General features: G+C 44.2%; 1 protein-coding gene across 2 annotated transcripts in view; it reads right to left on the bottom strand.

The window, feature by feature from the left end:
- The window catches only part of Ext2 (exostosin glycosyltransferase 2), a 143,154-nt gene extending 131,073 nt beyond the window's left edge, over nucleotides 1-12,081 (bottom strand). For both annotated transcript variants that reach the window (XM_013352730.2, XM_005364121.3), the window contains exons 1-3: nucleotides 11,914-12,081; nucleotides 3,819-4,384; nucleotides 2,141-2,230 (exon numbers count right to left, since the gene is read on the bottom strand). In XM_013352730.2, the coding sequence (XP_013208184.1) occupies nucleotides 2,141-2,230; nucleotides 3,819-4,354 (626 nt within the window). In that variant the 5' untranslated portion in view covers nucleotides 4,355-4,384; nucleotides 11,914-12,081. The remainder of the gene's footprint in view (nucleotides 1-2,140; nucleotides 2,231-3,818; nucleotides 4,385-11,913) is intronic.
- Nucleotides 12,082-23,806: the final 11,725 nt, after the last annotated feature.

Raw genomic sequence — 23,806 nt, 5'->3', positions numbered from 1 at the left:
GTCTGTCTGGCGTGGGAGAACCATGGCGGCGACTCCCTGACTCAGCTTCTTTCTCCCAGCATCCTGTTCTATTTTCTCCGCCTACCTGTGGGTTGGCCTATGAAATGGGCCTAGGCAGTTTCTTTATTAATAAGATATCATTCCCACATCAGGACTACAGCTCAGTAGTGGAGTGCTTGCTTGGCATGCTGAAGGCCCTGGATTCTAATTCACTTCAGATCCTTGCATTCCTTTCAGCAAGATACCATATAAGCAGACAGGCAATGGTGGCGCACGCCTTTAATCCCAGCACTAGGGAGACAGAGGCAGGTGAATCTTTGTGAGTTCAAGGCCAGCCTGGTCTACAGAGTGAGTTCCAGGACAGCCAGGGATACACAGAAAAACAAAACAAAATATCATATAAGCAAGCACATTCATGAGTTCAGACTTCAAGGATCTAATCCAGCACACCTGCCTTCTAGTTACAGAACAGACATCCAGCTACATCTGATGCTATCCTCCACTTTTCCAAACACACAAGCAAGGACAGAGGACAAGGACTTAAAAACAAGCCTATGACTCCTCCCACACAGAAGCTACCAGGGCATCAAAGTGAAAAGTACTGCAGCCAAGACAGAGCCAACTACATGCTGATGAAAACAATTTTATCTTCTGGTACTAACACTCAGGCATCAACTACTAAAACCCCAACATTCTCCTGCCCACTTGGAACCTTCCCACATTTAACACTTGATTAAAGAGAAAAATCAGTCACACATGCAGAGCATACAGCAAGATGCCAAAAAAAAAAAAAAGTGAAGTGTCCCATTGGACACAGTGGCAGCCACACTGCCCCCTGTTGTTCACGGGGCTCTCTATCCCTGTGTGGCCGCCACACTGCCCCCTGTTGTCCACAGGGCTCTCTATCCCTGTGTGGTCACACTGCCCCCTGTTGTCCACAGGGCTCTCTATCCCTGTGTGGTCACACTGCCCCCTGTTGTCCACGGGGCTCTCTACAGTATTATGTGTCTAGTAATCATCCTATTACCAGACAAAACCTCAAAACTGACTTCAGATAGCCACTTGAAGCACAGAACGTTGAGATCAGCCATCTGGGCAGACACATGACACAGTGTATATTTCCACGGATGACAATGTTAGCCTCTGGGAACACAGCTGGTCTCAGGAAGAGACCTCTGTCGGCAAACACTGATCCCAGATTCCGCACCATGTAACGAGACTGGAATAAATGAATCTGCCCACACTCCTGTAGACGTCTGCAACCTGAACACTGTCCTGAGTAGTAGCTCTGTTTTCCTCAGAGCTGTGAACCAAACACTAACAGAAGGGATAAACCCAGCACATCATCCTGGAACTTTCAGGAGCTGCGGGCTAAAGTGAGTAACAGGGATACTAACATGAAAGGGCAGGGGAAGGTCACGAGTGCTCCCACAGTCAGGAGCACCGGCCACCTCTCCCCGCTTCTGCCTATTTGGGCGGCTTTGCCAGAAAGGAGAGGTGAGGTGGGAAGAAAATGGGGAGAAGGAACTGGCTGATCAAATCACCGGCAATGATGCCATGAGCACCCTGCCTGCCCTCACGATACAGGCTTCGGGTACCTTTATACATCCACTCCTCTCTCAGAAGCTACAGAACCACTTTTGGCAAATGAGCCCCAATTCAGAAAGCATGGACGGACACCATTATCCTGAACCTAACTGGGCTGGATACTACACTTGAAACTAACGCTAGCTCAGACTAGGAAAGCAAGACAGTTCTTAGAGCTGTCCAAGACCTCAGCTCCAGTGTGCCCACAGGTTTAAACAGCTTCCTCGTTTCTGGCTTGACGGAAATGTCCCTGAGAATTTTCTAGTTTAATAAACAATTGTGATCATAAAATATATCCCAGCAGGTTCAGGAACCTAATTCCTTTCTTATTTATTGATTGATTGTAAGACAGCTTTTTCCCTGTGTAGCCCTGCTGTCCTGGAAGAAGCCTCAAACTTGCAGATCTACCTGCCTCTGCCTCACAAGTGCTGGGCTTAAAGGTGCATGCCACCACACCTGTGCCTAGGAATCTAATTTCATGGATATAAATGATTCCAATTTAACTTACCTAATCCTCAGAAATCCATCATGGGACAGCCTCCCAAATGCTCACCTGTCTCTGGGGACATCCAGGGCAGTGTTGTAATCTGGGGGACCTCCAGGCAACATGTTGAACAGCAGGTGATTTGTTCCCCGATCCCACCTATGGAGAAAGCAAACAACTTCAACCAGGAAGAAATGAGTGCAGGACTCTGGAGCACGTGTGCAAACAGCCCAAGCCTGCAACAGCGCCACCTGCTGGGACACAGGTGTAAGCAGCCACAACAGCAAGGCCTTGCAGGTGCAAAGAAACTTCTGAAAACCCAAAGGGACAACAGGCTAAAAAATAAGAAAGATGTATACTCCCAGCTCATCTGCCACACCACCATTTCTGATCATTTAACATAAAAAAAAACCAAAACCCCGAAACCCACCTAAATGCTCAAGAAGCAAAAGTAGGGCTTGAGGGATGGCTCAGTGGCTAAGAACATTGGTTGCTCTTCCAGAGGACCCAGGTTCTAATCCTAGCACTCACATGATGGCTCACAACCATCTATAACTCCAGTTCCAGTGGATTCAATGCTCTCCTCCGGCCTGTGAGGACACCAGGAATACACGTGGTACAGATACAAATGCAGGCAGAACATTATACACATTTAAATAAATAAAAATCTAAAAGAAAAGTAAACAGGCTATGGGTGGCTGATTAAATATATTACAGAATATCCATACAATGGAATGGTACACAACCTTCAAAATTATACTAAAAAGGATGTGAAGGACCAGGAAGATGACTCACTCAGTACAGTGTTTGCTGTACAAGCATGAGGACCTGAGTTCGATTCTCAGCACCCATAGAGAAGTCAGGTGCAGAGGAGCGTGCCTGTAACCCCACGGCAGGGGAGGCAGAGGCAGGAGGATCCCTGGCTCACTGATCAGCTATGTAGTCAAATGGGCTAGCTCCAGATTCAGTGAGAGACCTTTCTCAAAAGAGATAAGGTGGAGAGTGATAAAGACACCCAACACCAATCTCTGGCCTTTACACAGACATTGTGTGTGTATGTATCTGAGTGTTTGCGTGTGAGCGCACACACACACTGTTAAAAGGGGATGGAGAGATGGCACAGTGGTTAAGAGCACTGGCTGCTCTTCCAGAGGCTCTGAGCTCAATTCCCAGCAACCACACGGTGGCTCAGAACCATCTCTAGAGGGATCTGATGTCCTCTTCTGACAGAAAGTAAATAGAGCACTCATGTACTATTATACAATAAATGTCTTTAAAAACTATTTGGAAAGATATTCAGAATGTATTATGAGAAATAAAGCTCCTTTGGAGTATGATCACATGATAGCATTCCTGGCCAAAAAATGTTTATAATTATACACACATAGCAATCTCATACAAAAAAAAAAACATTGAAACAATAACAGTGGTTACCTCTTGGAGGCAGAGTATGGAATAAATCTTACATCCTTTTTGCTGAGCTGCCTTTCAAGCTGTTCACATTGCAGGAATGCCCTGCGGCTATGCATTTTAATCTACAAGAGGTATAGGAGAAGAGCCTCCCTTAGTTCTAAACCCCAGGAAGCCACAGGCTACCACAGCAGCAGGATGACAGCCCTGGGCTGGCACTCACAGCACAGACCTCCTGCTACACTTGAGTCACTCACACATCTGTCAGCTGAAACATCTGGGGACAAGCCAATGGGAGACATATTCCCTTGGGCTCTGGGGGCGAGGCGTCAGGTACCTGGAAAGCTGGGCCAGGGCCTGTGCCGTCTCCTTGATGCGAAGGGGGTTCTGGTTCAGCACATCGATGGAGGGGACAAACAGACAGGCGCGGCTGATGTCATCCGTGTAGTAGTCGCTGTCTGCGATAGCCATCAACAGTTGGTTGTACTCCCGGGAGATGGTGCTGCTCACTGGTACACCTGCGTCATCCACGTACTTGTTCAGGGGATAGATGTACACCTTGATCTTGTTCTTCGGGTTGAAGCCACAGCGGTAGACATCGAAACACGTGTGCATCCTACAGCTGAGATCCCCCCGCTCGGGGATGGGGCTGGCAGCCGGCAGCCTGACCACCGGCACTTCCCGGATGCTGCGTTTCTCCACACCCCCGTCACTGGAGGACTCGATGGAGTGGGGCCAGAACTGGAACACGCCTGTGGCGATAAGGCCCAGGAGGACAATGGAGAAGAGGGTGACATAGTAGAACCTGTGCTTGGTCTTCATTCGTGGGATGAGGGCGGGACCCCGAATATTATACTTGACTGATGCACACATAATGGCACAGATAACCTCTTCCTCACACGCCTGGTCATCAAAGACAAACACAGGGAAAAGCACATGTTTAGGATGGCAAGCAACACCCTGAAAGGACTGAGTTGTTCAACTTTTAGTACATTTATTTAATGTCTCTATTTTTTCCCCCAAACAACGTCTCACAAAGCTCAGGCTGGCCCTGAACTGGCTATGTAGCCAAGGATAGCCTTAAAGCCCTGATCCTCCTGCCTCCATGTCCCAAAGACTGTGATTATAATAAGCACAGGGCACCAGACCCAGCTCTAATATACTTGCCTGTTTCCCTTACATGCTGTGTCAAAATGGCAAGGGCTTCTGACACTGCTAATATATGCAAATATGTATTTCCATATATAGGATAATTTATTTAGTATTTAATTCTATAAATATATGTCAATACACAATATAAAATTATAGCTATGCCCTATATATATTTATCTTTTAAATTTATCCATTGTCTGTATATATGTCTGTGCACCATGTGTGTGCCTGGTGCCCATGGAGGCAAGAAAGGGGTACTGGATCCCCTGGGACTGGAGTTACAGACAGTTGTGAGCTTCCATGTATGTCTGTGTGTGTTCCATATGTATGAATGGAACATGAGTCCCCTGAAGAGCAACCAGTGCTTTTAACTGCTGAGCCGTCCCTCCAATCTCAACTCTATGTATATCTACTTTAAACATAAGCAAGGAAATGTTGGGCACTGAGAAGGAGGTACTGACCAAAGAAGAAAAATCTAAATAAAATAACTTCAGATATTTATTTTGAAACATTCACCTTCCCCAAGTGAAAGTTTAGCTGGACCAAAATGATGCTCTGTAACTTTAAAATCAGTTCTCATTCATTTATTCACTAATAAGCCATCATTGAGCCTCTACCAGACAGTGGTAGGGACAAGGCTGACCCCACCTAAACGGGGAGAAGACGAAGTCAAGGGATGCAGGGTGTGGAGATGGGTCAGTGCATCCCAGAAAAGCCTCCATCTTTAACTCTAAAGATGTTGGTATCTTATAATGAAAGTAAAGGCTGGCCCGTTTCAACGAAAAGTATACAAGTCAACAAAGCCAGAGAACCAAAGTAAGGGGGAAAGGGAGGAGGGGTAAAGTGGCGGGAGAGAAAAAAAAGAGTGTGAGAAAATAACATATCCAGATGCCAACAGCTCCTCCCACCCATGAATACACACAACAGCACTGTACCACCCAGGAGCAGAAGCCCTGGCCCTTCCCTGCAAGTCCCCATGGTCTGTCACTTGCAGAGAGCATGCTAAGACTTTGAGCCTGGGTCCCAAGAAACCTCAGTTTCTGCAGCTGTCCTCTTGGGAACTCTTGCCATGCAGGAGTTTGAGCAACCGTGGATGGTACCCTTAGACACCCACACTGTCCCCATCAAAGCCTGCACGCTCTTGTCTCTCTAAGCCACTGCATTTTCGAGATCAGTTACACAGCAGCAGAAAAATCTGTATCAGGGCAGAGACAGAGAAGAAACCATTCAGTGCTCAGCTAAAAAGAAAGTATGAAGCTAGTCTTATGTCACCTTATGTGTGTCTTATGACACACAAACGTCATCTGAAAAGAGAGAAGATTAATTGAGAAAATACCTCCATAAGATCCAGCTGTAAGGCATTTTCTAAATTAGTGATTGATGGGAGGGCCCAGCCCATTGTCAGTGGTGCCATGCTACCCCTGGGCTGGTGGTTCTGGGTTCTAGAAGTAGAACGGAAATTGAAGTGGGTGGAGCAAGTCATGAGGAGCAAGTCAGTAAGCAGCACCCATCCAAGGCCTCTGCATCAGTTCCAGCCTCCAGATTCCTGCCCTGTTTATGAGTTCCTGCCCTCATGGCGTTTGATGATGAACTGTTATATGGAACTGTACTTTACTCCCCACCTTGTGTCTGGTGACAGTGTTTCGTTGCAGCAATAATAACCCTGACTAAGATAGGCACACTTGCCCTGCAGACCAGGCCAACTTCCTACAGCTCGTGCCCAGGTGCTATGGGTGGGACACAGGCTAAAGTGGAATGGTTGCTACAGACTGACCAGGAATTGCAACAAGCCATGTTCCAGTCCATGTAGAAGGCCCAAACTACAAAGAGTGCCTACTACACTGACCTGCCAGGGGAACTGTGAGCAGAGGGAAGTTACTGAAAAGCCCAGAGATCCTCAGTGGGCTTATCAGTCATCTTCACTTTTGCTAAGTAGAGCACCCATGACTGCACACACTGGAAGACTTTCCAGCCTTGACCACTGCAATTGCAATCACTGCCAGTCCGGGTGGGACTGGCATTGTCAGAAGAGTTCACCCCTATGTCTGGGACGTGAATCAGCATGCCAGGATCAGACTAGCATGCAGCAGTCCATCCATGGCAGGAATACGGTTTCAGAGGACCACCTCTCTGACACCTTAACAGTCACCTCGCTGGCCTCAGGCCCAGTGTGGACTATGGTTCTGCCTCCCTAGGTGGCCCCTAGGGTTTGCAGAGAGAAAGAGGTGAGGCAGATGCTGTACCCCACCAGCCCACATACAAAATTTTCCAACAAGATCTATAGGTCTTCTTCAATTCTAAATCAGTAGTTACCAAACACCGCAGGGTAAACACACAAGGGAGACTCATGGCCCATCATAGCAGCTCATCCATGTTGGTCTACAACAGAGTTGGAGAATCCACCACTGAGCCAAGGTAACTTACTGTGTATAGTCATTTTGAGACCTTTGCTAATTTTAGACCGACTCCTTTTACACAATAGTTTCTCGGCCTTCCAATCCCACTATGAAATCCACTTTTTGGCCAGAAGACCAAATAGGCTGCCCTTGAACCTTTTCCCCTCTCCCAATTTTCAGGGTCACCTGTAGCACTGCAACACAATGCCAGCTGCAGCCTCCCCTTCTTTCTCTCCATGCCTCCTAAGGATCCCACAGGCCATCTCCCCTGGCCTCCCCCACCTCATAGCTGCAACCCAGCCCCCAACTCAGACAGACACCCCCTGTTCAACCACAGGCCTTGTACCCCCAGAAGACCAGGGTAGGCTGCCCTTGGACCCTTCCACTATCTGTTACCCAGCCCCAATTTTCAGGGTTACCCCTAGCACTGTAACAGACCATCTACCCTGGCTTCCCCTTCCCCAGTCTCCGGCACCAGCAAGCATTCCCCTTGAACATACCAGCAAAACAGGCAACACACAGCCAGAGAGGAAACAGAAACCAAAGAATAAAACAGCTACCCAACAAAGACAAACAGAAATCAGCAGCTAGACCTATAATTACCCCAAACCTAAATGCCTAGAGGTCAGCATAAGAACACAGTAACAGTCAGGGCCATGCATCTCCACCTGAGCCCAGCTAGCCTACTGCAGCCAGCCCTGAACATTCCAACATAGCTGACCTTGAAACCAACTATGAAGATGACAGAGGTCCTTGAGGAGGAAATGAATGAATCCCCTAAATAAATCCAGAAAAGCACAAGCAAACAACTGTAGGAAATAGTCAGACCTATTAGAATTACACCCGTCTTCTCAAAGGAGACTCAGAAAGCCAGAAGGGCCTGGACAGAGGTACTGCAGACTCTGAGACCACAGATGCCAGCCCAGACTACTACAACCAGCAAAACTTCCAGTCACCATAGATGGAGAAAATAAGACATTCCGTGACAGATAGACTTAAACAATATCTATCTACAAATCCAGCCCTACAGAATATGCTAAAAGGAAAAATCCAAACCAAGGAAGTTAACTACACCCATGAAAACAAAGGAAATAATCTCATACCAGCAAAACAAAAAGAAGGGAAACACACACACATAACACACACACACACACACACCAGGCAGTGTCTGAGCTGGCTGCCCATCTACACTGCTTCTAGGACCATGACCTTGTCACAGCACAGTGGGTCAAGACAGCCTGGCTAAGTCCATCCCTGCCTCGCCATCCACTATGGGTACCATGTCTGCCTTGCTGTCTGTGGCTACGGACACCACCTGACCACTGACACGACTTTACCTTTCTTAGGAACTTGAGAACTCAGTCCTTGGTACCATGAAAGTCGATCCCAGCCTGCAAGGGGGCAGTGCCGAGCTTGCTTCTCAAAAGTGCCACCCACTCCTTAGCAATTCCACATTACCAGAGTGCCGGCCTCTCTCTGGTCAATTCCATATTACCAGAGTGCCGGCCTCTCTCTGGTCAATTCCATATTACCAGAGTGCCGGCCTCTCTCTGATCAATTCCACATTACCAGAGTGCCAGCCTCTCTCTGATCAATTCCATATTACCAAAATGCCGGCCTCTCTCTGGTCAATTCCATATTCCCAGAGTGCCAGCCCCTCTGCCCGTTCCATGTAACAAGAGGACCAATCCATATTACTAGCGATTCTATATAACCAGAGGTCAAGCAAACACTGTTATCTCTGGCCTCGAGTAATAACCTATTTAAGCTATCTGCCTTCCCAAACTGAACTTCCAATGGTTTCTTCAACACTCTGCCCAGAAGTCCTGATACCTCCCCTCATTTACTGTAGACCATGGTTTCCATTAACATTTTGAGTTAGGTAACTCTCTCACTGGGAAGCTATTATAAAGATCAGCCTCTACTTGGTAAAAGCCAGGCCTCTAACTGTAACCACCAAGAGTATATCCAGACATTGCAAATACCTCTGAGGACAATGAACTCACCCCAGGGTGAGAACCTGTGGCTTAGGCTACGGCTGCATCCAAGTTTCAAGCCTGTCCAGCAGCACATTGGGACCAGCTCCTGTTATCCAGCTGGGTCACTGCCCTGGATCATGAGAGAATGCACCCGTCTCCATACACTGCATATCCAGTTTGATAGCACGCTATTACACATACTTCCCCCAGCTGCTGTTAGTCTGCATAGCCAGGTCCTGCGGCCACAGACATCGGAAGACTCCCCACTTAGGGAAAGTTGCAAACCAGAGGTGGAGGCAGATCCTGAAGCAGATAGACCATTGTGCACAAAGCAGCTGCCCCAGGGACAGCTCTGCGTGGGCTAGGCTGGGCAAAGCAGCTGCCCCAGGGGCAGCTCTGCGTGGGCTAGGCTGGGCAAAGCAGCTGCCCCAGGGGCGGCTCTGCGTGGGCTAGGCTGGGCAAAGCAGCTTTCCTCTACCTCAAAGACCTGCTGCAAGATCCAAGGACATGGAAATCCCGAGAAGCAAAGTTCTCAGTGTCCCCAGTCTCTCTGTTCACAGCCTTGGCCACAGATGCAGGCTGTGCCCTCACCTCCTCTGAAGCTCTGCCACGAGGATGGTTCAACTCCAGCACGATCCTCACACCAGCTGCAGGACATACTGCCACGGAACTTCCCGTGTTCCACAATGTGCCCTGAGTTGTCACCTGGCTGCCCAGAACCTATAATCTGCGATGAAGGCTCCTAAGGCAGATGGCAAGAGGCAACCTACGCCACTACCCTTCCATTACCTCAGGCCATACCCACTCAAGGCCAAGCCATCACGCTGGGGCTGACACCCTCCTAGCTCTCAACCCAAGCTGCCACAGTAGGAGTCCTACAACTGTTCTGCTAGAGGGCAAGGGTCACCAATACCTTGTTTTACACTGCTGAGGGGTCCTTGCTACCATCTGAGGGGGAGCAAGTAGGTCTCAGGACATGTTCTCAGGGCTGCTTGCTAGGGCCATTTGGAGACTTCTAGCATGGTCTGTGCTCTGCCAAACTGAGAAGAACAACATGAGCACAAGTGGCTGGCAGGAGAAGACTTCAGAAAACCCAGTGAGAAGCCGGAAAACTGAGTGGTGACGCTGGACTTGGTTAAATCACTGAGCTGGGCAAACAACTTAGTTCTGCTAAGAGCCCTGAAGATTCATACAGAACACACACCTCAGAAGCATCTGACTGACAGGGAGCTGAGGCACGACAGCCCAAAGTCAGTCCAGACAGCACACTCCTCCCGGCTTATGGAAGCCTTTACAGGCCAGTACAATACCCAGCGTCTACACCGATTCTGAGAAATAAAGCTGAGAATGTGGCAAGCACTTGGGTCAGAACACATATGCAAAATAAGAGAGTCTGGGGCGAATGGCAATGGAGCTACAGCCCAGTGGCAGCGAGCTGGCTGAGTATGACCTAGGTCCCCAGAAACACAGTGATTATAATAATAACCAGCATCCACATGGAGGCTCACAGCCATCTGTAACTCCAGTTCCAGGGGATCTGATGCCTTCTTCTGGCCTCTGCAGGCACTGCAGACACATGCACACAGTACAAGTGCATGTATGCAAGCAAAGCAGAACACTCACATATAAAATAAAAACAAGTAATTAAGAAAAATAATTAATTTAATTGTTAATTAATTAATTCGAGCTGGTCAGGAACTTGTCATCCTGCTCTGGCCTCCCCTTCGAACCCTCAAACTCCTCACCTCAAAACCAAAATGTTGGTGCCATCCACCACGTAGGGGAGCATGGAGGTACTGGGAATGGCTGTGACACCTGTCTGCCATCAGGGTGAGACACTAGAACCTGGAATTGTTCCTACCTGACACTGGCCAGAACCACCTTTCTTCCAAGCCGCAGGTTATAGCCAATCCACTCAGCCCAACGCACCAAGTCACAGTTTTCTGTCCTCTTAGGCTTTTTGGAGATGTCCTGCCTGCTGAACTCCAGCCACCACTGCCACACTAGGACTTACCCTAACTCTTCTGAAAACAAAGTAGGCGAACAGACACTAACTCACAATGCACAGCCTTGCCTGACAGGATACCCAAAGTGCCAGTGCGGCTAACTACCTCTAAAAACAGTTTCTAACATCTAATATCTAATGCACATCACATCACAGTGGACACAGGAAGTAACGACCCCTCCTCCACACATCTGTGTAAAGCGCTTTACAGGCATATGTTCACTCAGTCTCACTTCACCTTCCTGAAAGCGCTGTGCGACAAACTTCTGAACTCCCTGTGGTAGAGAAAGGTCAACAGCAAGGCTAAGAACCTCCAGGGTTCCCCAACAGAACCAGCAGTCTGGTTCTCAAATGACTACCCATCCGCACAGGCTAGTGCAACTAGGAGGCTGAAGTCAGGGAAAAGGATTGAGATGACAACCGTGCCTTTTATTACCATGAGTGTGTGTGTGTATATATACATATATGTAATAGCCTCGGGCTCCGGAACACTCAAAGTTCAGTTCGAGGACTTAGAACACTTGGTCGATTTACAGAGTTGAAATGGACATGTTCCGATCTCGAGACAACATCCACAGACCAGTAAGTGAAAGCGCCCTTCAGAACCGGCACGTCCTAATAAATGACACCAAGCCATCATTTGACTCTCAGAACCGGATCCTGTTCCCACCATTGGTAACGCACCTCCCAACTATCCTGAGCTGCTGGCACACGCTCAGAGCCAAGGGGTCCTGGGAGACCGCCTCCCCGGAAGGCACCGGCCCGGGAGAGCCAAGGGGCAAGCCTCCCCGGAGGACTCGAATCCCACGGAGGTCCCTCCGAGGGGCACGGGCCCGGGGGAGAGCGCCCCGGGCTCCCCGAGCCCAGCCCTGAGGCCCGACCGGCCCGCGCTGCGCTCACCTCGGAACCGGTCGCCTCCCGCTCGGCCCCGCGCTCCGTCACCGGCTCTTGCAGCCGGTCGCGAGCCACGGCCGCCCGTGTGTGGTCGCGTGGAGACTGGAGGCCGCCGCCAGCTCCAGGTCCGCAGGAACCAGCTGGGAAAGCAGCGCAGGCCTCTATCTCGCGGCGGCTGACACGGCGCGCACTGCGCGTGCGGAGAGGTCGTGCCGCGCCCCCTGCTGGACAGGAGGAGTCAGCGCGGGCGTGCATCCCAGCCCTGGCTGGAAAACCTGCCCAGAGGGACCCCCAAAGGCACCAAGTCCCAGAAATAAAATTGTCAAAACAAAATCCCGCAAGCATTTTTGATCGGGCATGGTGGCTCCTACCTGTAATCCCAGTACAACAGGAGGATCAGGCACTAGTTCGAAGGTGGCCTGGGCTACATAAGTGATACCACCCCCAACCATACAAAGCATTTTATGCATACAGGGCACAATTTACCCTACGGAAAGTCTCTCCACTTCTTGTAACATTCACTGCACTGTCTCTAATAGTAACAATCACTGGGAGCAGTGTACGTAATTAGGGAATAATTTGAGGGTACACACCCATCGGCAAGGGTGTGTCATATCCAAGACAAGCTAAAAAGAAACCATGATCTCTAGCAAGAGAAACTCTCTTTTAAGTAAAATGTGCTTATGAGAGAGAAAAAAAGGAGAAAATGTGTAAGTAGATGCTTGTGTCCAGGCATAAATAAAATATTTTTCTGGAGCCAGGCGGTGGTGGCGCACGCCTTTAATCCCAGCACTCGGGAGGCAGAGGCAGGTGGATCTCTGGGAGTTCGAGGCCAGCCTGGTCTACAAGAGCTAGTTCCGGGACAGGCACCAAAGCTACAGAGAAACCCTGTCTCGAAAAACCAAAAAAAAAAAAAAAAAATTCTGGGAAAAAAAAATCCAAGAAGCAATTACAGCAATTTTGGAAGTAATTTTAGCAACAGCTTTTTGTCTCGTGCATAGTAGCATCTGTCACAAGGAAGCAAATCTTAAATAGCAAAAAGTGACTTATGGTAACTGAACTACCTGGACTTGCCTTTGCTGGCTGTAGTTCTCAGTCTGGCCATAGGAAGTGACTACATTTTGGTCTTGATTGTACTTTAGTGCCACCTAGTGGACATTGTTACTCCAGTGTTTTATGACTAATAGCTCCTGTTACAGACCTAGGGAGATTGGAACAAAAACAACCTAGGAACAGAACCTTCTGTTCACATTCTTCTTCCCCACATCTAGCAGAATATGGATCTGTCCTCCAAATACACCACACACACAAACACACACACACGCACGCACGCACATGCACACAAACACCACTATTGAACTCAGAATACACACACCCATTTGAGAACTGGATGGGTGACAGCAAGGCCAATGGCCAATATTAGCACAGTCAGATTCCTGGAACAGTGGCTATGTCTTTTTTTAAAAGATAACTGTTAAGACTTTATTTTTATTATGTATTTGTCTATGTGTAAGAATGTGCATGAAAGTGCATACAGAGGGCAGGAGAGGGTGTTGGATTCCCTGGAGCTAACTCATCTCTCCAACCCAAGGCTTTCTTCTTAAAGCAGGTCAGCAGTAGCTAGCTGCACCGGGAGACTGTCCTCTTTCTCATCTATGTCCTTTGCATGTGTGATTATTTTTAAGCATGTTCTTAAAAATGATTTATACATACTCCTTTAGAATTTACTGTGTTACAGACCTGGAGAAGACAATAATCAACTTTATATGGAAAAACAAAAAAACCAGGATAGCCAAAACAATCTTATACAATAAAGGATCGTCTGGAGGCATTACCATCCCTGACTTCAAACTCTATTACAGAGCTACAGTATTGAAAACAGCTTGGTATTGGCATAAAAACAGAGAAGTCAACCAATGGAATCGAATAGAAGACCCAGACTTTAACCCACAAAGCTATGAACACCTGATTTTCGATAAAGGAGCTAAAAGTATACAATGGAAAAAAGAGAGCATCTTCAACAAATTGTGTTGGCATAACTGGATGTCAATCTGTAGAAGAATGAAAATAGATCCATATCTATCCCCATGCACAAAACTCAAGTCCAAATGGATTAAAGACCTCAATATCAGTCCAAACACACTGAACCTGATAGAAGAGAAAGTGGGAAAAACTCTACAACACATGAGCACAGGAGACCACTTCCTACGTATAAACCCCAGCAGCACAGACATTAAGGACAACATTGAATAAATGGGACCTCCTGAAACTGAGAAGCTTCTGTAAAGCTAAGACAAAAAGGCAACCCACTGACTGGGAGAAGATCTTCACCAACCTCGCAACAGACAAAGGTCTGATCTCTAAAATATATAAAGAACTCAAGAAACTTGATTGTAAAATGCTAATCAACCCAATTATAAAATGGGGCACTAAGCGGAACAGAGAATTCTCAACAGAAGAAGTTCAAATGGCCAAAAGACACTTAAGGTCATGCTCAACTTCCTTAGCAATCAGGGAAATGCAAATCAAAACAACTTTAAGATACCATCTTACACCTGTCAGAATGGCTAAAATAAAAAACACCAATGATAGCCTTTGCTGGAGAGGTTGTGGAGTAAGGGGTACACTCATCCATTGCTGGTGGGAATGCAAACTTGTGCAACCACTTTGGAAAGCAGTGTGTCGGTTTCTCAGGAAATTCGGGATCAACCTACCCCTGGACCCAGCAATACCACTCTTGGGAATATACCCAAGAGATGCCCTATCATACAACAAAAGCATATGCTCAACTATGTTCATAGCAGCATTGTTTGTAATAGCCAGAACATGGAAACAACCTAGATGCCCTTCAATGGAAGAATGGATGAAGAAAGTATGGAATATATACATATTAGAGTACTACTCAGCAGTAAAATAACAATGACTTCTTGAATTTTGCATGCAAATGGACGAAAATAGAAAACACTATCCTGAGTGAGGTAAGCCAGACCCAAAAAGAGGAACATGAATTGTACTCACTCATAATTGGTTTCTAGCCATAAATAAAGGACATTGAGCCTATAATTCGTGATCCTAGAGAAACTAAATAAGGTGATCCCAAAGAAAAACATATAGGCATCCTCCTGGATATTAACCTTCATCAGGCGATGAAGGGAGACAGAGGCAGAGACCCACATTGGAGCACCGGACTGAAATCCCAAGGTCCAAATCAGGAGCAGAAGGAGAGAGAGCACGAGCAAGGAACTCAGGACCGCGAGGGGTCCACCCACACACTGAGACAATGGGGATGTTCTATTGGGAACTCACCAAGGCCAGCTGGCCTGGGTCTGAAAAAGCCTGGGATAAAACCGGACTCACTGAACATAGTGGACAATGAGGACTACTAAGAACTCAAGAACAATGGCACTGGGTTTTGATCCTACTGCACGTACTGGCTTTGTGGGAGCCTAGGCAGTTTGGATGCTCACCTTACTAGACCTGGATGAAGGTGGGTGGTCCTTGGACTCCCCACAGGGCAGGAAACCCTGATGGCTCTTTGGGCTGACGAGGGAGGGGGACTTGATTAGGGGAGGTGGAGGGAAATGGGAGGCGGTGGCGGGGAGATATTATTTATCTTTAATAAATAAATAAATTTTTAAAAAAAGAAAAAAAAGAATTTACTGTGTTAGAGATTGTCTCAGTTAGGGTCACTATTGCTGTAAAGAGACACCATGACTACAGCAAGTCTCACAAAGAAAACGTTTAATTGGAGTTACAGTTTCAGAAATATAGTCCATTATCGTCATGATGGGGAGCATGGCAACATGCAGGCAGATGTGGTGCTGGAGATGAGAATCTTTACATCTTGCAGGCAACAGGAAGTCGGTGGACACACTGGGCAATATCCTGAACATAGGAAATCTCAAAACCCACCTCCACAGTGGCACACTTTCTCCAAGATGGCCATACCCACTGCATCAAAACCATACCTCCTAACAGTGCACTTCTTATGAGATGATGTGGAACAATTACACTCAAACTACCAGTAACATAAGCGTTAACCACGGGCCTTAGGGATCCTTGCCTCTCTTGGAGATTTTATAGACTTAAACTTGCACAGTGACTAGAATATGGCAAGTGTTCCGTGTTTACTGAGTGACTGAAAGGTGCTAGGTTCATGGAAGAGCTAACTAGGAATAAGACAGATGTACAAGGAAACTTACATAAAGCAGAGGGTGAAAAGTAACCGAGAAAGATATAAACATAATGCCTCAGGCTGGAAAGGAAACAGGACACTTGCGATTGGAGAGGTCTATGCTCACGCAATAGCTAACTTCTCAAACCCCGTGTGGTGGCTGACTCCTATGGGAGACCGAGGCAGGAGGTAAGTTTGCAGGCAGGTTGAGCTATATAGTGAAACTCTGTCAGGAGTGGTGTTGTCCTGGAGAATATTTAAGATTTTGACAGATGACAAGAAAGAAAATAAATCCTGTATGTATCAAAATCAGGTATGAAGAATCAGCAGTCAGAGAAAGCAAACATCCTGCAACCCAGCATGGTCAAAATGGTGCAGCTACACTTGTGGGTACACAAATGATAAGAAGCAGGACAGCTTAGAGTCTGTTCTATTAGAAGTTTTGTAAACAGATGGACACCCTGAACATCTTTAATAATAGTAATTCCCTAAACATTTGCTAAATGATGAACTAGAGTTTATATTTCTTATACCTACAGCCACTCACACAGTATTCTTTGTTATACATGTACTATATGTAATTTACATGATATGTAAACTATACCCAGGATAGATGGGTGTAGTTTCCCTTGAGTCAGAGGTAGCCTGAGCTATATAGTGGGTACCCACTGTATATAAAATGAGATAAATAAAACCAGGGCCTTGACATGAAGTGGTACATCTACATATTGTCAATGATAAAGAATGTCTTTTTTTAAAGCATTGAGAAACTGAAGGTGGGAGGACTCCATAGCAAGACACTTATCTCAAAAAAAAAAAAACACAAAGTAGGGTCTACAGAGGGATGCTCCTAAGTTATACACAAGACTGATGCTATCTTTATACAGGACGTGAACATCTGCAGATTTTAGTGTTCCCAAGGGAGATGTGCACCAATCCTCTGTGGACACAGAAATGGCTGTATTATAACACATAAAGGAACCATGTTTCAGTAATTTAAAAAACATTGGGGAAAAAGATACATTTTCTAAGATATAAAATTCAAAGAATAAGGCAAGTTATATCTATCTAGCTAGAGAATAGATTTTAAATTGCATAAAGTGCAAAGGAAATTACTCAGACTGTAGCAGAGAGAGCAAAGGAGAAGGAAAAGATGAAAAAGACAGTAAAAGACTGAGAGGCAACCAGTCTGTCTACCATATGGTCAGTAGGACTCCAAATGGTGCATTGGTGTGAGTGAGAATGGCCCCACAGGCTCATGTATTTGAATGCTTGATCCCAGTTGCTGGAACTGTTTGGGAAGGATTTTGTATTAGTAGAGAAGGCATGTCATTCAGGAGAGCTTTCTCAGTTAGCTCTCTTCTCTCTGCCCCCTGCTTGTGGATCAGGATGTGAGCTCTCAGCTGTTCCTGTGGCTATGCCTTCACTCTGCCATCATGGACTCTAATCCTCTGGAATTGGACATACAATTAAATGCTTTCTTTTATAAGTTACCTTGGCCATCAAGTTTTATCTCAGCGATAAGAAGGTAACTAAGACAAAGGGTGTCTTAGTTTTGATGGCAGAAGTTTCAAAATAATCCCACACTAGTTCAGAATTGCATATAATAAAGGGTTATTTATCTAGGGGAGACTCACAGATCACTGTCCTAGATCACAGTCCTCTGCACAAACGGGGAACAGGAACAGAGTCTAGCAGCTGGAAGTGAGAGCTGGAAGCAAAAGAGAGTGCAGGCTTTAAAGCTGCATTTATAGTATAAGAAACCATGCCCAAGTGGGCTGGTATCTTAAAGACTATTGGCTGAAGGAGCAAAAGGAACTCCCACAGCACCTTCCCCTTTTGTTTAAATAAAAGAGTTCCAAACCTAACACAAAACTATATATACTACGAACATATATCAAATATAAGATTAGAATTACAACCAGCATAAACAATATTAAGCAAGGAACATATGCTAAATGTTTTAATAAACATTCTATCCTAAAGAGTCTAAGTCTTGTATTGGAATTGGTTTGGCTAGATCATTAGAGGATGGTAACTACAACTATCTAATCTTCAACCCAATCAAAGGCCTGAGAAGGGAGATAACATTACTTGAGTAGGCAGGAAGTACAATCAAGCAGCTTCCAAACTCTGTAGTAGATGACAGAGACAATTGGTTGTCTGAACAATCACCCAAAGTCTCATTTTCAATGTTGAAACAACCAACTTTGGCCAAGGCCTAGAGTAACTGACATACCATTTTCAGAGGTAGGAAATTTTTCAAAACCATCCTACCCTGTCTTGGCAAGATTTGACAGTCTTTTCTCTTGTATCCTGCTTGTCCACTCTGGACATCATGCACTTTGTCAGTGGTCAAGGCATGGGCAGTTTGCCAAGAAAAAAACAAACTCGAAGTGGAGTGTCTTTAGTGTTCAACATTCTCTCAAGAACAGATTGGTGCTGCCAGGAGAAATCGTGTCTCACATCAACAGAATCCTAAGTTATTTAAATGCCATGTTCTATAGATCATTGAAGTGGTTGAAAGTTACCTATCAATGCAGAATGCAATCTTTATGTATTTAAAGAGCCTAACTAGTCTGACTAAAAGTATAACAAACATGAATGACTACTGACCTATAATACTTAATATCTGTATAACTTAAAGATTAAGACTTCATATCACAATATTAAACAATCTTTAAACAACTGTGCAGTAAAGGAGGACAATGACCTCAAAACGTAAACAATGTATAAATGTGTTAATCAAAGGTAGAAATATATAATGCAATATGATAAATATATCCTAAAATTGTTCAATATACAAAATGTCTTAGGCAGAGGTAGAAACATGCAACATACAATTTGACAAAATAACTTTGCATAGGTGTACAAATATTGTAAACAGAAATAACAAATATACTTTGAACTTGTATCAATATACAAGAAACCATACCAGTGTAATTGTCCATAAATAATAGCTCACAAGTTTTCACTCTATTACTCACTGTTGTTATTATTATTACTATTACTATTATTAGTGTGAATAAGTTCACACTAAATTGCCTATTATCCCATTCAATCTTTCCTTTCTTTGAGCTCTCTAGGCCTACATAATTTCCACCGCAGCCCCAAACTCCATGCACGTAATAATCAACCCCTAAATGGTGTCTCTAACCATGAGGACAAACTTTGTTGAGAGAGGGAATGCCACTTTCTAGAATTGCTTCCTGCTGTCATGGGAGCAATGTTTTTTTTTCCTATGGGATATGGTAAAAGTAAAATGATGGTGAAGTTTCAAGATTAATGTTTTGTATAATTGCAAATGGTCTCTGAATAGTTGATAGGGTATTTTTGTTTGCTTGTTTGTTTTGAAGTTCTTATTTAGGGTTTTGGCCAGAATGTTGTAAAAAGGTGCACCATTTCAGCAGATGGTACCCAAAAACTGGTCTCATAGTAGTGCTATCAGCATTATGACATCATATCAACCAGTAGAGTCTTGTTGTGGTCCCCATCTTCTTCCTGGAAGCTTCAAAGATTACTGCAGGAAAATCTACTGTTCATTGTGGAGAACTTAAGCATTATTCATATAGACATATATTCAATGAAAGATATGATATAAACTAAATGGGCATAGAGAAAAGTAAAATATTTCCTTAAAATCTTCTTTCTGTCCCATACCAGATGGCTCCTGCCATGAGACAGAAATTCTGAATTTTTATTTTAACAGTATGCTTGGACTTAGAGAAGGATAGCCATTGTCCAACTCCAAAGCCAGCTCTTATTTTTAAGTAGAGATGTATACGTGTCCAAATAATCAAATTTTACCATGCAGATAATACAGCATCATAAGGCAAATTTCTCTTTGCTTGTTGATTCTTTCTAAATAGCCATCTTTTTATTTTTAGGCATATAGATGTCCAAGGTCTCTCCACTCTTTGAAGATGAATATTTTCCTGCTAAGAGAAGAACAGAACCCTGCCCCAACCCTTATGAGGTTTTCTTACCACCTCTGTGGATGAGCCATCATTTCTCTTTCTTAAGAGGTTTCTCTTTTTCAAACAGAATCTTTATCAATTTTGATGGTATCCATTACTTTTCTTCTTCTGTGAAAACAAGAGTGAAACCCCTTCCCCAATATAGCAATCTCCTGATTTCCATTGTGAGGTCAGCACATTCTTGAAATATACTGACTGATTTAATTCAGAAGTTTTTTCTATTATCCAATGACTCTCCACTCCTGTTCCTGTCTCATTGGCATTAAGAAAATTCAAGGTTAATAAAGCATTATGCAATCTATTTCTGGGGGTATTTTCCATCCTTTCCTGTTTGTTTAGCATATACTTTATAGTTTAATTTGATCTTTCTATAACTGCCTGACATGTAGGATTGTTTAGTATACCTGTAATAATGCTTTATATTATAATAAGCAAAAAACTCTTTCATTGTCTTAGACACATATGCTGAACCATTGTCTGTCTTTATTTGTGCAGGGATACCCATGATGGTCATAACTTCTAATAAATGTGTGATTACTGAATCAGCCTTTTCTGAGCTCAAGGCAGTTGCCCATTGAAAACCTGAATAAGTGTCAATAGTATGGTGTACATATTTTAATTTTCAAAATTATGTAAAGTGTAACACATTCATCTGCCAGATTTCATTACTTTCAGTATCATTTGTGTTACTTCCTGCAGGTAGTGGTGTTTGGTTATATAAAGAACAAATAGGACATTTCCTTATAATCTCCTTAGCTTATTGCCATGTAATAAAAAACTCTTTCTTTAAACCTTTGCAATTGACATGATGTTTCTTAGGAAATTCTGAGGCCTTCAGCACAATTCCAATGAATAATCAATCAATTTCTGCATTACCTTTTACTAAAGGACCTGGCAGACCTGTATGGGATCAGATGTATGTTATGTATATGGGACAAAGCCTATTCCTCATTATATTTTGAACCTGTATGAATAATTAAGTCAATTCTGTATCATCTGGTATAAATTCAGCTGTTTCAATATGCAATACAACTCTTTCTGCATATTGTGAATCAGTAACTATATTAAGAGGTTCTTTAAAATCCCTTAGCACCATGAGAATAGCATATAATTCTGCCTTTTGGACAGAATTATAAGGGTTTTGTTCTACCTTACTTATATCTTCTAATTTGTAACCTGCCTTTCCTGATTTTTTTGCATCAGTATAAAATGTACAGGATCCAGTTATTGGTGCATCACATACAATTCGGGGAAGAATGCAAGTAGTTCTCTTTATAAGGTTAATTCTGTCACTTTTGGGATAATTCTTATTAATTTCTCCCCAAAAAATAGCACAAGCTCTTTGCCAAGGTTCATTATCTTCCCATAATTTTTTTTATTTCATCAGCAGTAAAAGGAAATATATAATTCCTGCTGGGTCTATATCTGCTAGTTGATGACATCTCAACATTCCTTTTATAATTAATTCAGAGACTTTTTCCACATAAGTTTTTAATTTTTTACTTGGTTTATGTGGTAAAAAAAAAAAAAAGATCCATTCTAAGGTAAGATCTTCCCTCTGCATTAAAATTCATGTAGGGGAATTTCTGGAAGGCAATATGACTGGAATACAATTAAGATTTGGATTCAGTCTATCTACATGTGCCTCCTCTGATTTCTCTTTAACAACCATCAATTCTTCTTCCACTTCCTCTGTTAATTCTCTGGAAACTATTCAAGTCTTTGTCACCATCTAAGGTTTTGTTTAAATAAATTATTAGGTCAGGTGCTATCCCAACAGCCAGTCCTAGACTGAAAATATCTCCTAACAATCTTTGAAAGTCATGAGTTCATAATTGGTCTCTCCTAATTTGTGCCTTTTGTGTTCTAATTTTCTATAAACCTATTTTGTAACCTAGGGAATTGACAGAATCTCCTCTTTGTATTTTTTCAGGAGCAATTTGTAATCCCCATTTAGGTAAAACTTTTCTTTTTACTTCTTCAAACATTATTTCTAAAGTATCTGCATGCCATGCTCCTCGCCCCCATGATGATAATGGACTGAACCTCTGAAATGGTAAGCAAGACATCCCAATTAAATGTGTTACTTTATAAGAGTTGCCATGACCATGATTTCTCTTTTCAGCAATAAAAATCCTCACTAAGATAGAAGTTGGTACCAAGGACTGGGATATTGCTGTGATAAGTCTGACCATGATATTGTTTGGAGTAAAATGGCCTTTGGGAGTTTGGGTTAGAAAAGCGGTGGGATGCTGTAAGTGCTGCTTAATGGGCCGTACTAGTAAAAGCATGGAAGGCAGTGGTATGGAGTATGATTTAATGAACTGTGGGGTGCTCACTCAAGAGGTTTCAGAGGAGAAGAATTTTAGTATGTTGCCTAGAGATTGCTTTTGTGATATTTTGCTGAAGAGAGTGGCTGCCCTTTGCCCTTGTCCAAAGAGTCTGCCTATGACTAAAGCAAAGGGTTTTGGATTAATTCCATTGGCAGAAGAAATCTCAAAACAACCTAGTATAGACTCTGTTTTTCAATGATAATTGTAATGATGATTTATAATGAAAAGGAGCAAATTCATCAGGGTAAATGACAAAATGAAAATTTTGAGAATTTTGAGAGCACTAGGAAATGGAATGGAGCTAAATGCTATGCTCAAAGAAATAAACAGATTAACAAGTACAGGGAGTGGTGACCACATGGCAAGATTCCACCCAGCTAAAGTTTCCAATTTATGAAAAAGAACTAAAAAAGCTTAGAGCCAGAGTGTGGTGGGGCACACCTTTAATCCCAGCCCTGGGAAGATAGAGGCTGGTGGTTCTCTGAGTTTGAGGCCAGCATGATTTACAGAGCAAGTTTCAGGACAGCCACGCTTAGGTAATAAAGGACAGAAAGCTGGTGAAGATGTAATTGAATGAGGGGGGCATGTTCCAGCCCCAGCAAGCAGAACTCAGCAGCAATGGTCACATTGTTTTGGTTTTAGAGTTAAGGATAGGAGTTAAAGAATAAAGCTGGTCAGTCCAGGCATGTGTTGGGGTGTCCCTTAATGGAGGCTTAGCAGAGAGGCCATTGCACGAAGCTGTGAAGTTGAAGCCTGGATTGCCTTGGAGAACCTAAGATGTTAGCAATACCAGAATCATGGAATGCTTGCCAAAGGCACCGGCTAGCAGAGAGTGGAACCAATCCAAGAGAGAGAAGTGTGTGTGGCAGTCAACAAAGCTGATCAGAGTTGGAGATCTGAAAAGCATTTGACAGCAGACATGAAGATGCAGAATTTGGAGTTTCCCAGTTGGTTTTCATTCTCGTTTTGGTCCAGTATGTCCTCACTATGGTATGCTTTTGGATTTTGATTTTTACAAGGGGATCAAAGTTAAGAGATTGTCATGCATCTCAGAAGAGACTTTGAAACAAGTTTGAGACTACTATTGACTATAGCAACTTTTGAAGTTGGACTGGATGTATTTTTTTTTTTTTTTTGCATTATGATATGGCAATAAGCCTTTGGGGGCCAGGAAAGGGAATGTGATGGTTTGAAAGAAAATGGCCCCCAAAGGGAGTGGCACTATGAGGAGTTATAGCCTTCTTGGAGGAAGTGTGTCACTGTGGAGGCAGGTGTTGAGGTCTCTTTTGCTCAAGCTTCCTGTTGCCTGCAAGATGTAGCACTCTTAGCTCCAGCACCATGTCTGCCTGCACAATGTTCCCCATTGTTGACAGAGGTTCCTGTCCTGCCGGATTCCACAGCCATTCAGTCCCAAA

This window comes from Microtus ochrogaster (genome assembly GCF_000317375.1).
Source record: "Microtus ochrogaster isolate Prairie Vole_2 chromosome 14 unlocalized genomic scaffold, MicOch1.0 chr14_random_1, whole genome shotgun sequence".
NCBI classification, from domain to species: domain Eukaryota; kingdom Metazoa; phylum Chordata; class Mammalia; order Rodentia; family Cricetidae; genus Microtus; species Microtus ochrogaster.
The sequence above is the reverse complement of the archived record's forward strand: the minus strand, read 5'-3'. Positions and strand labels throughout refer to the sequence as shown.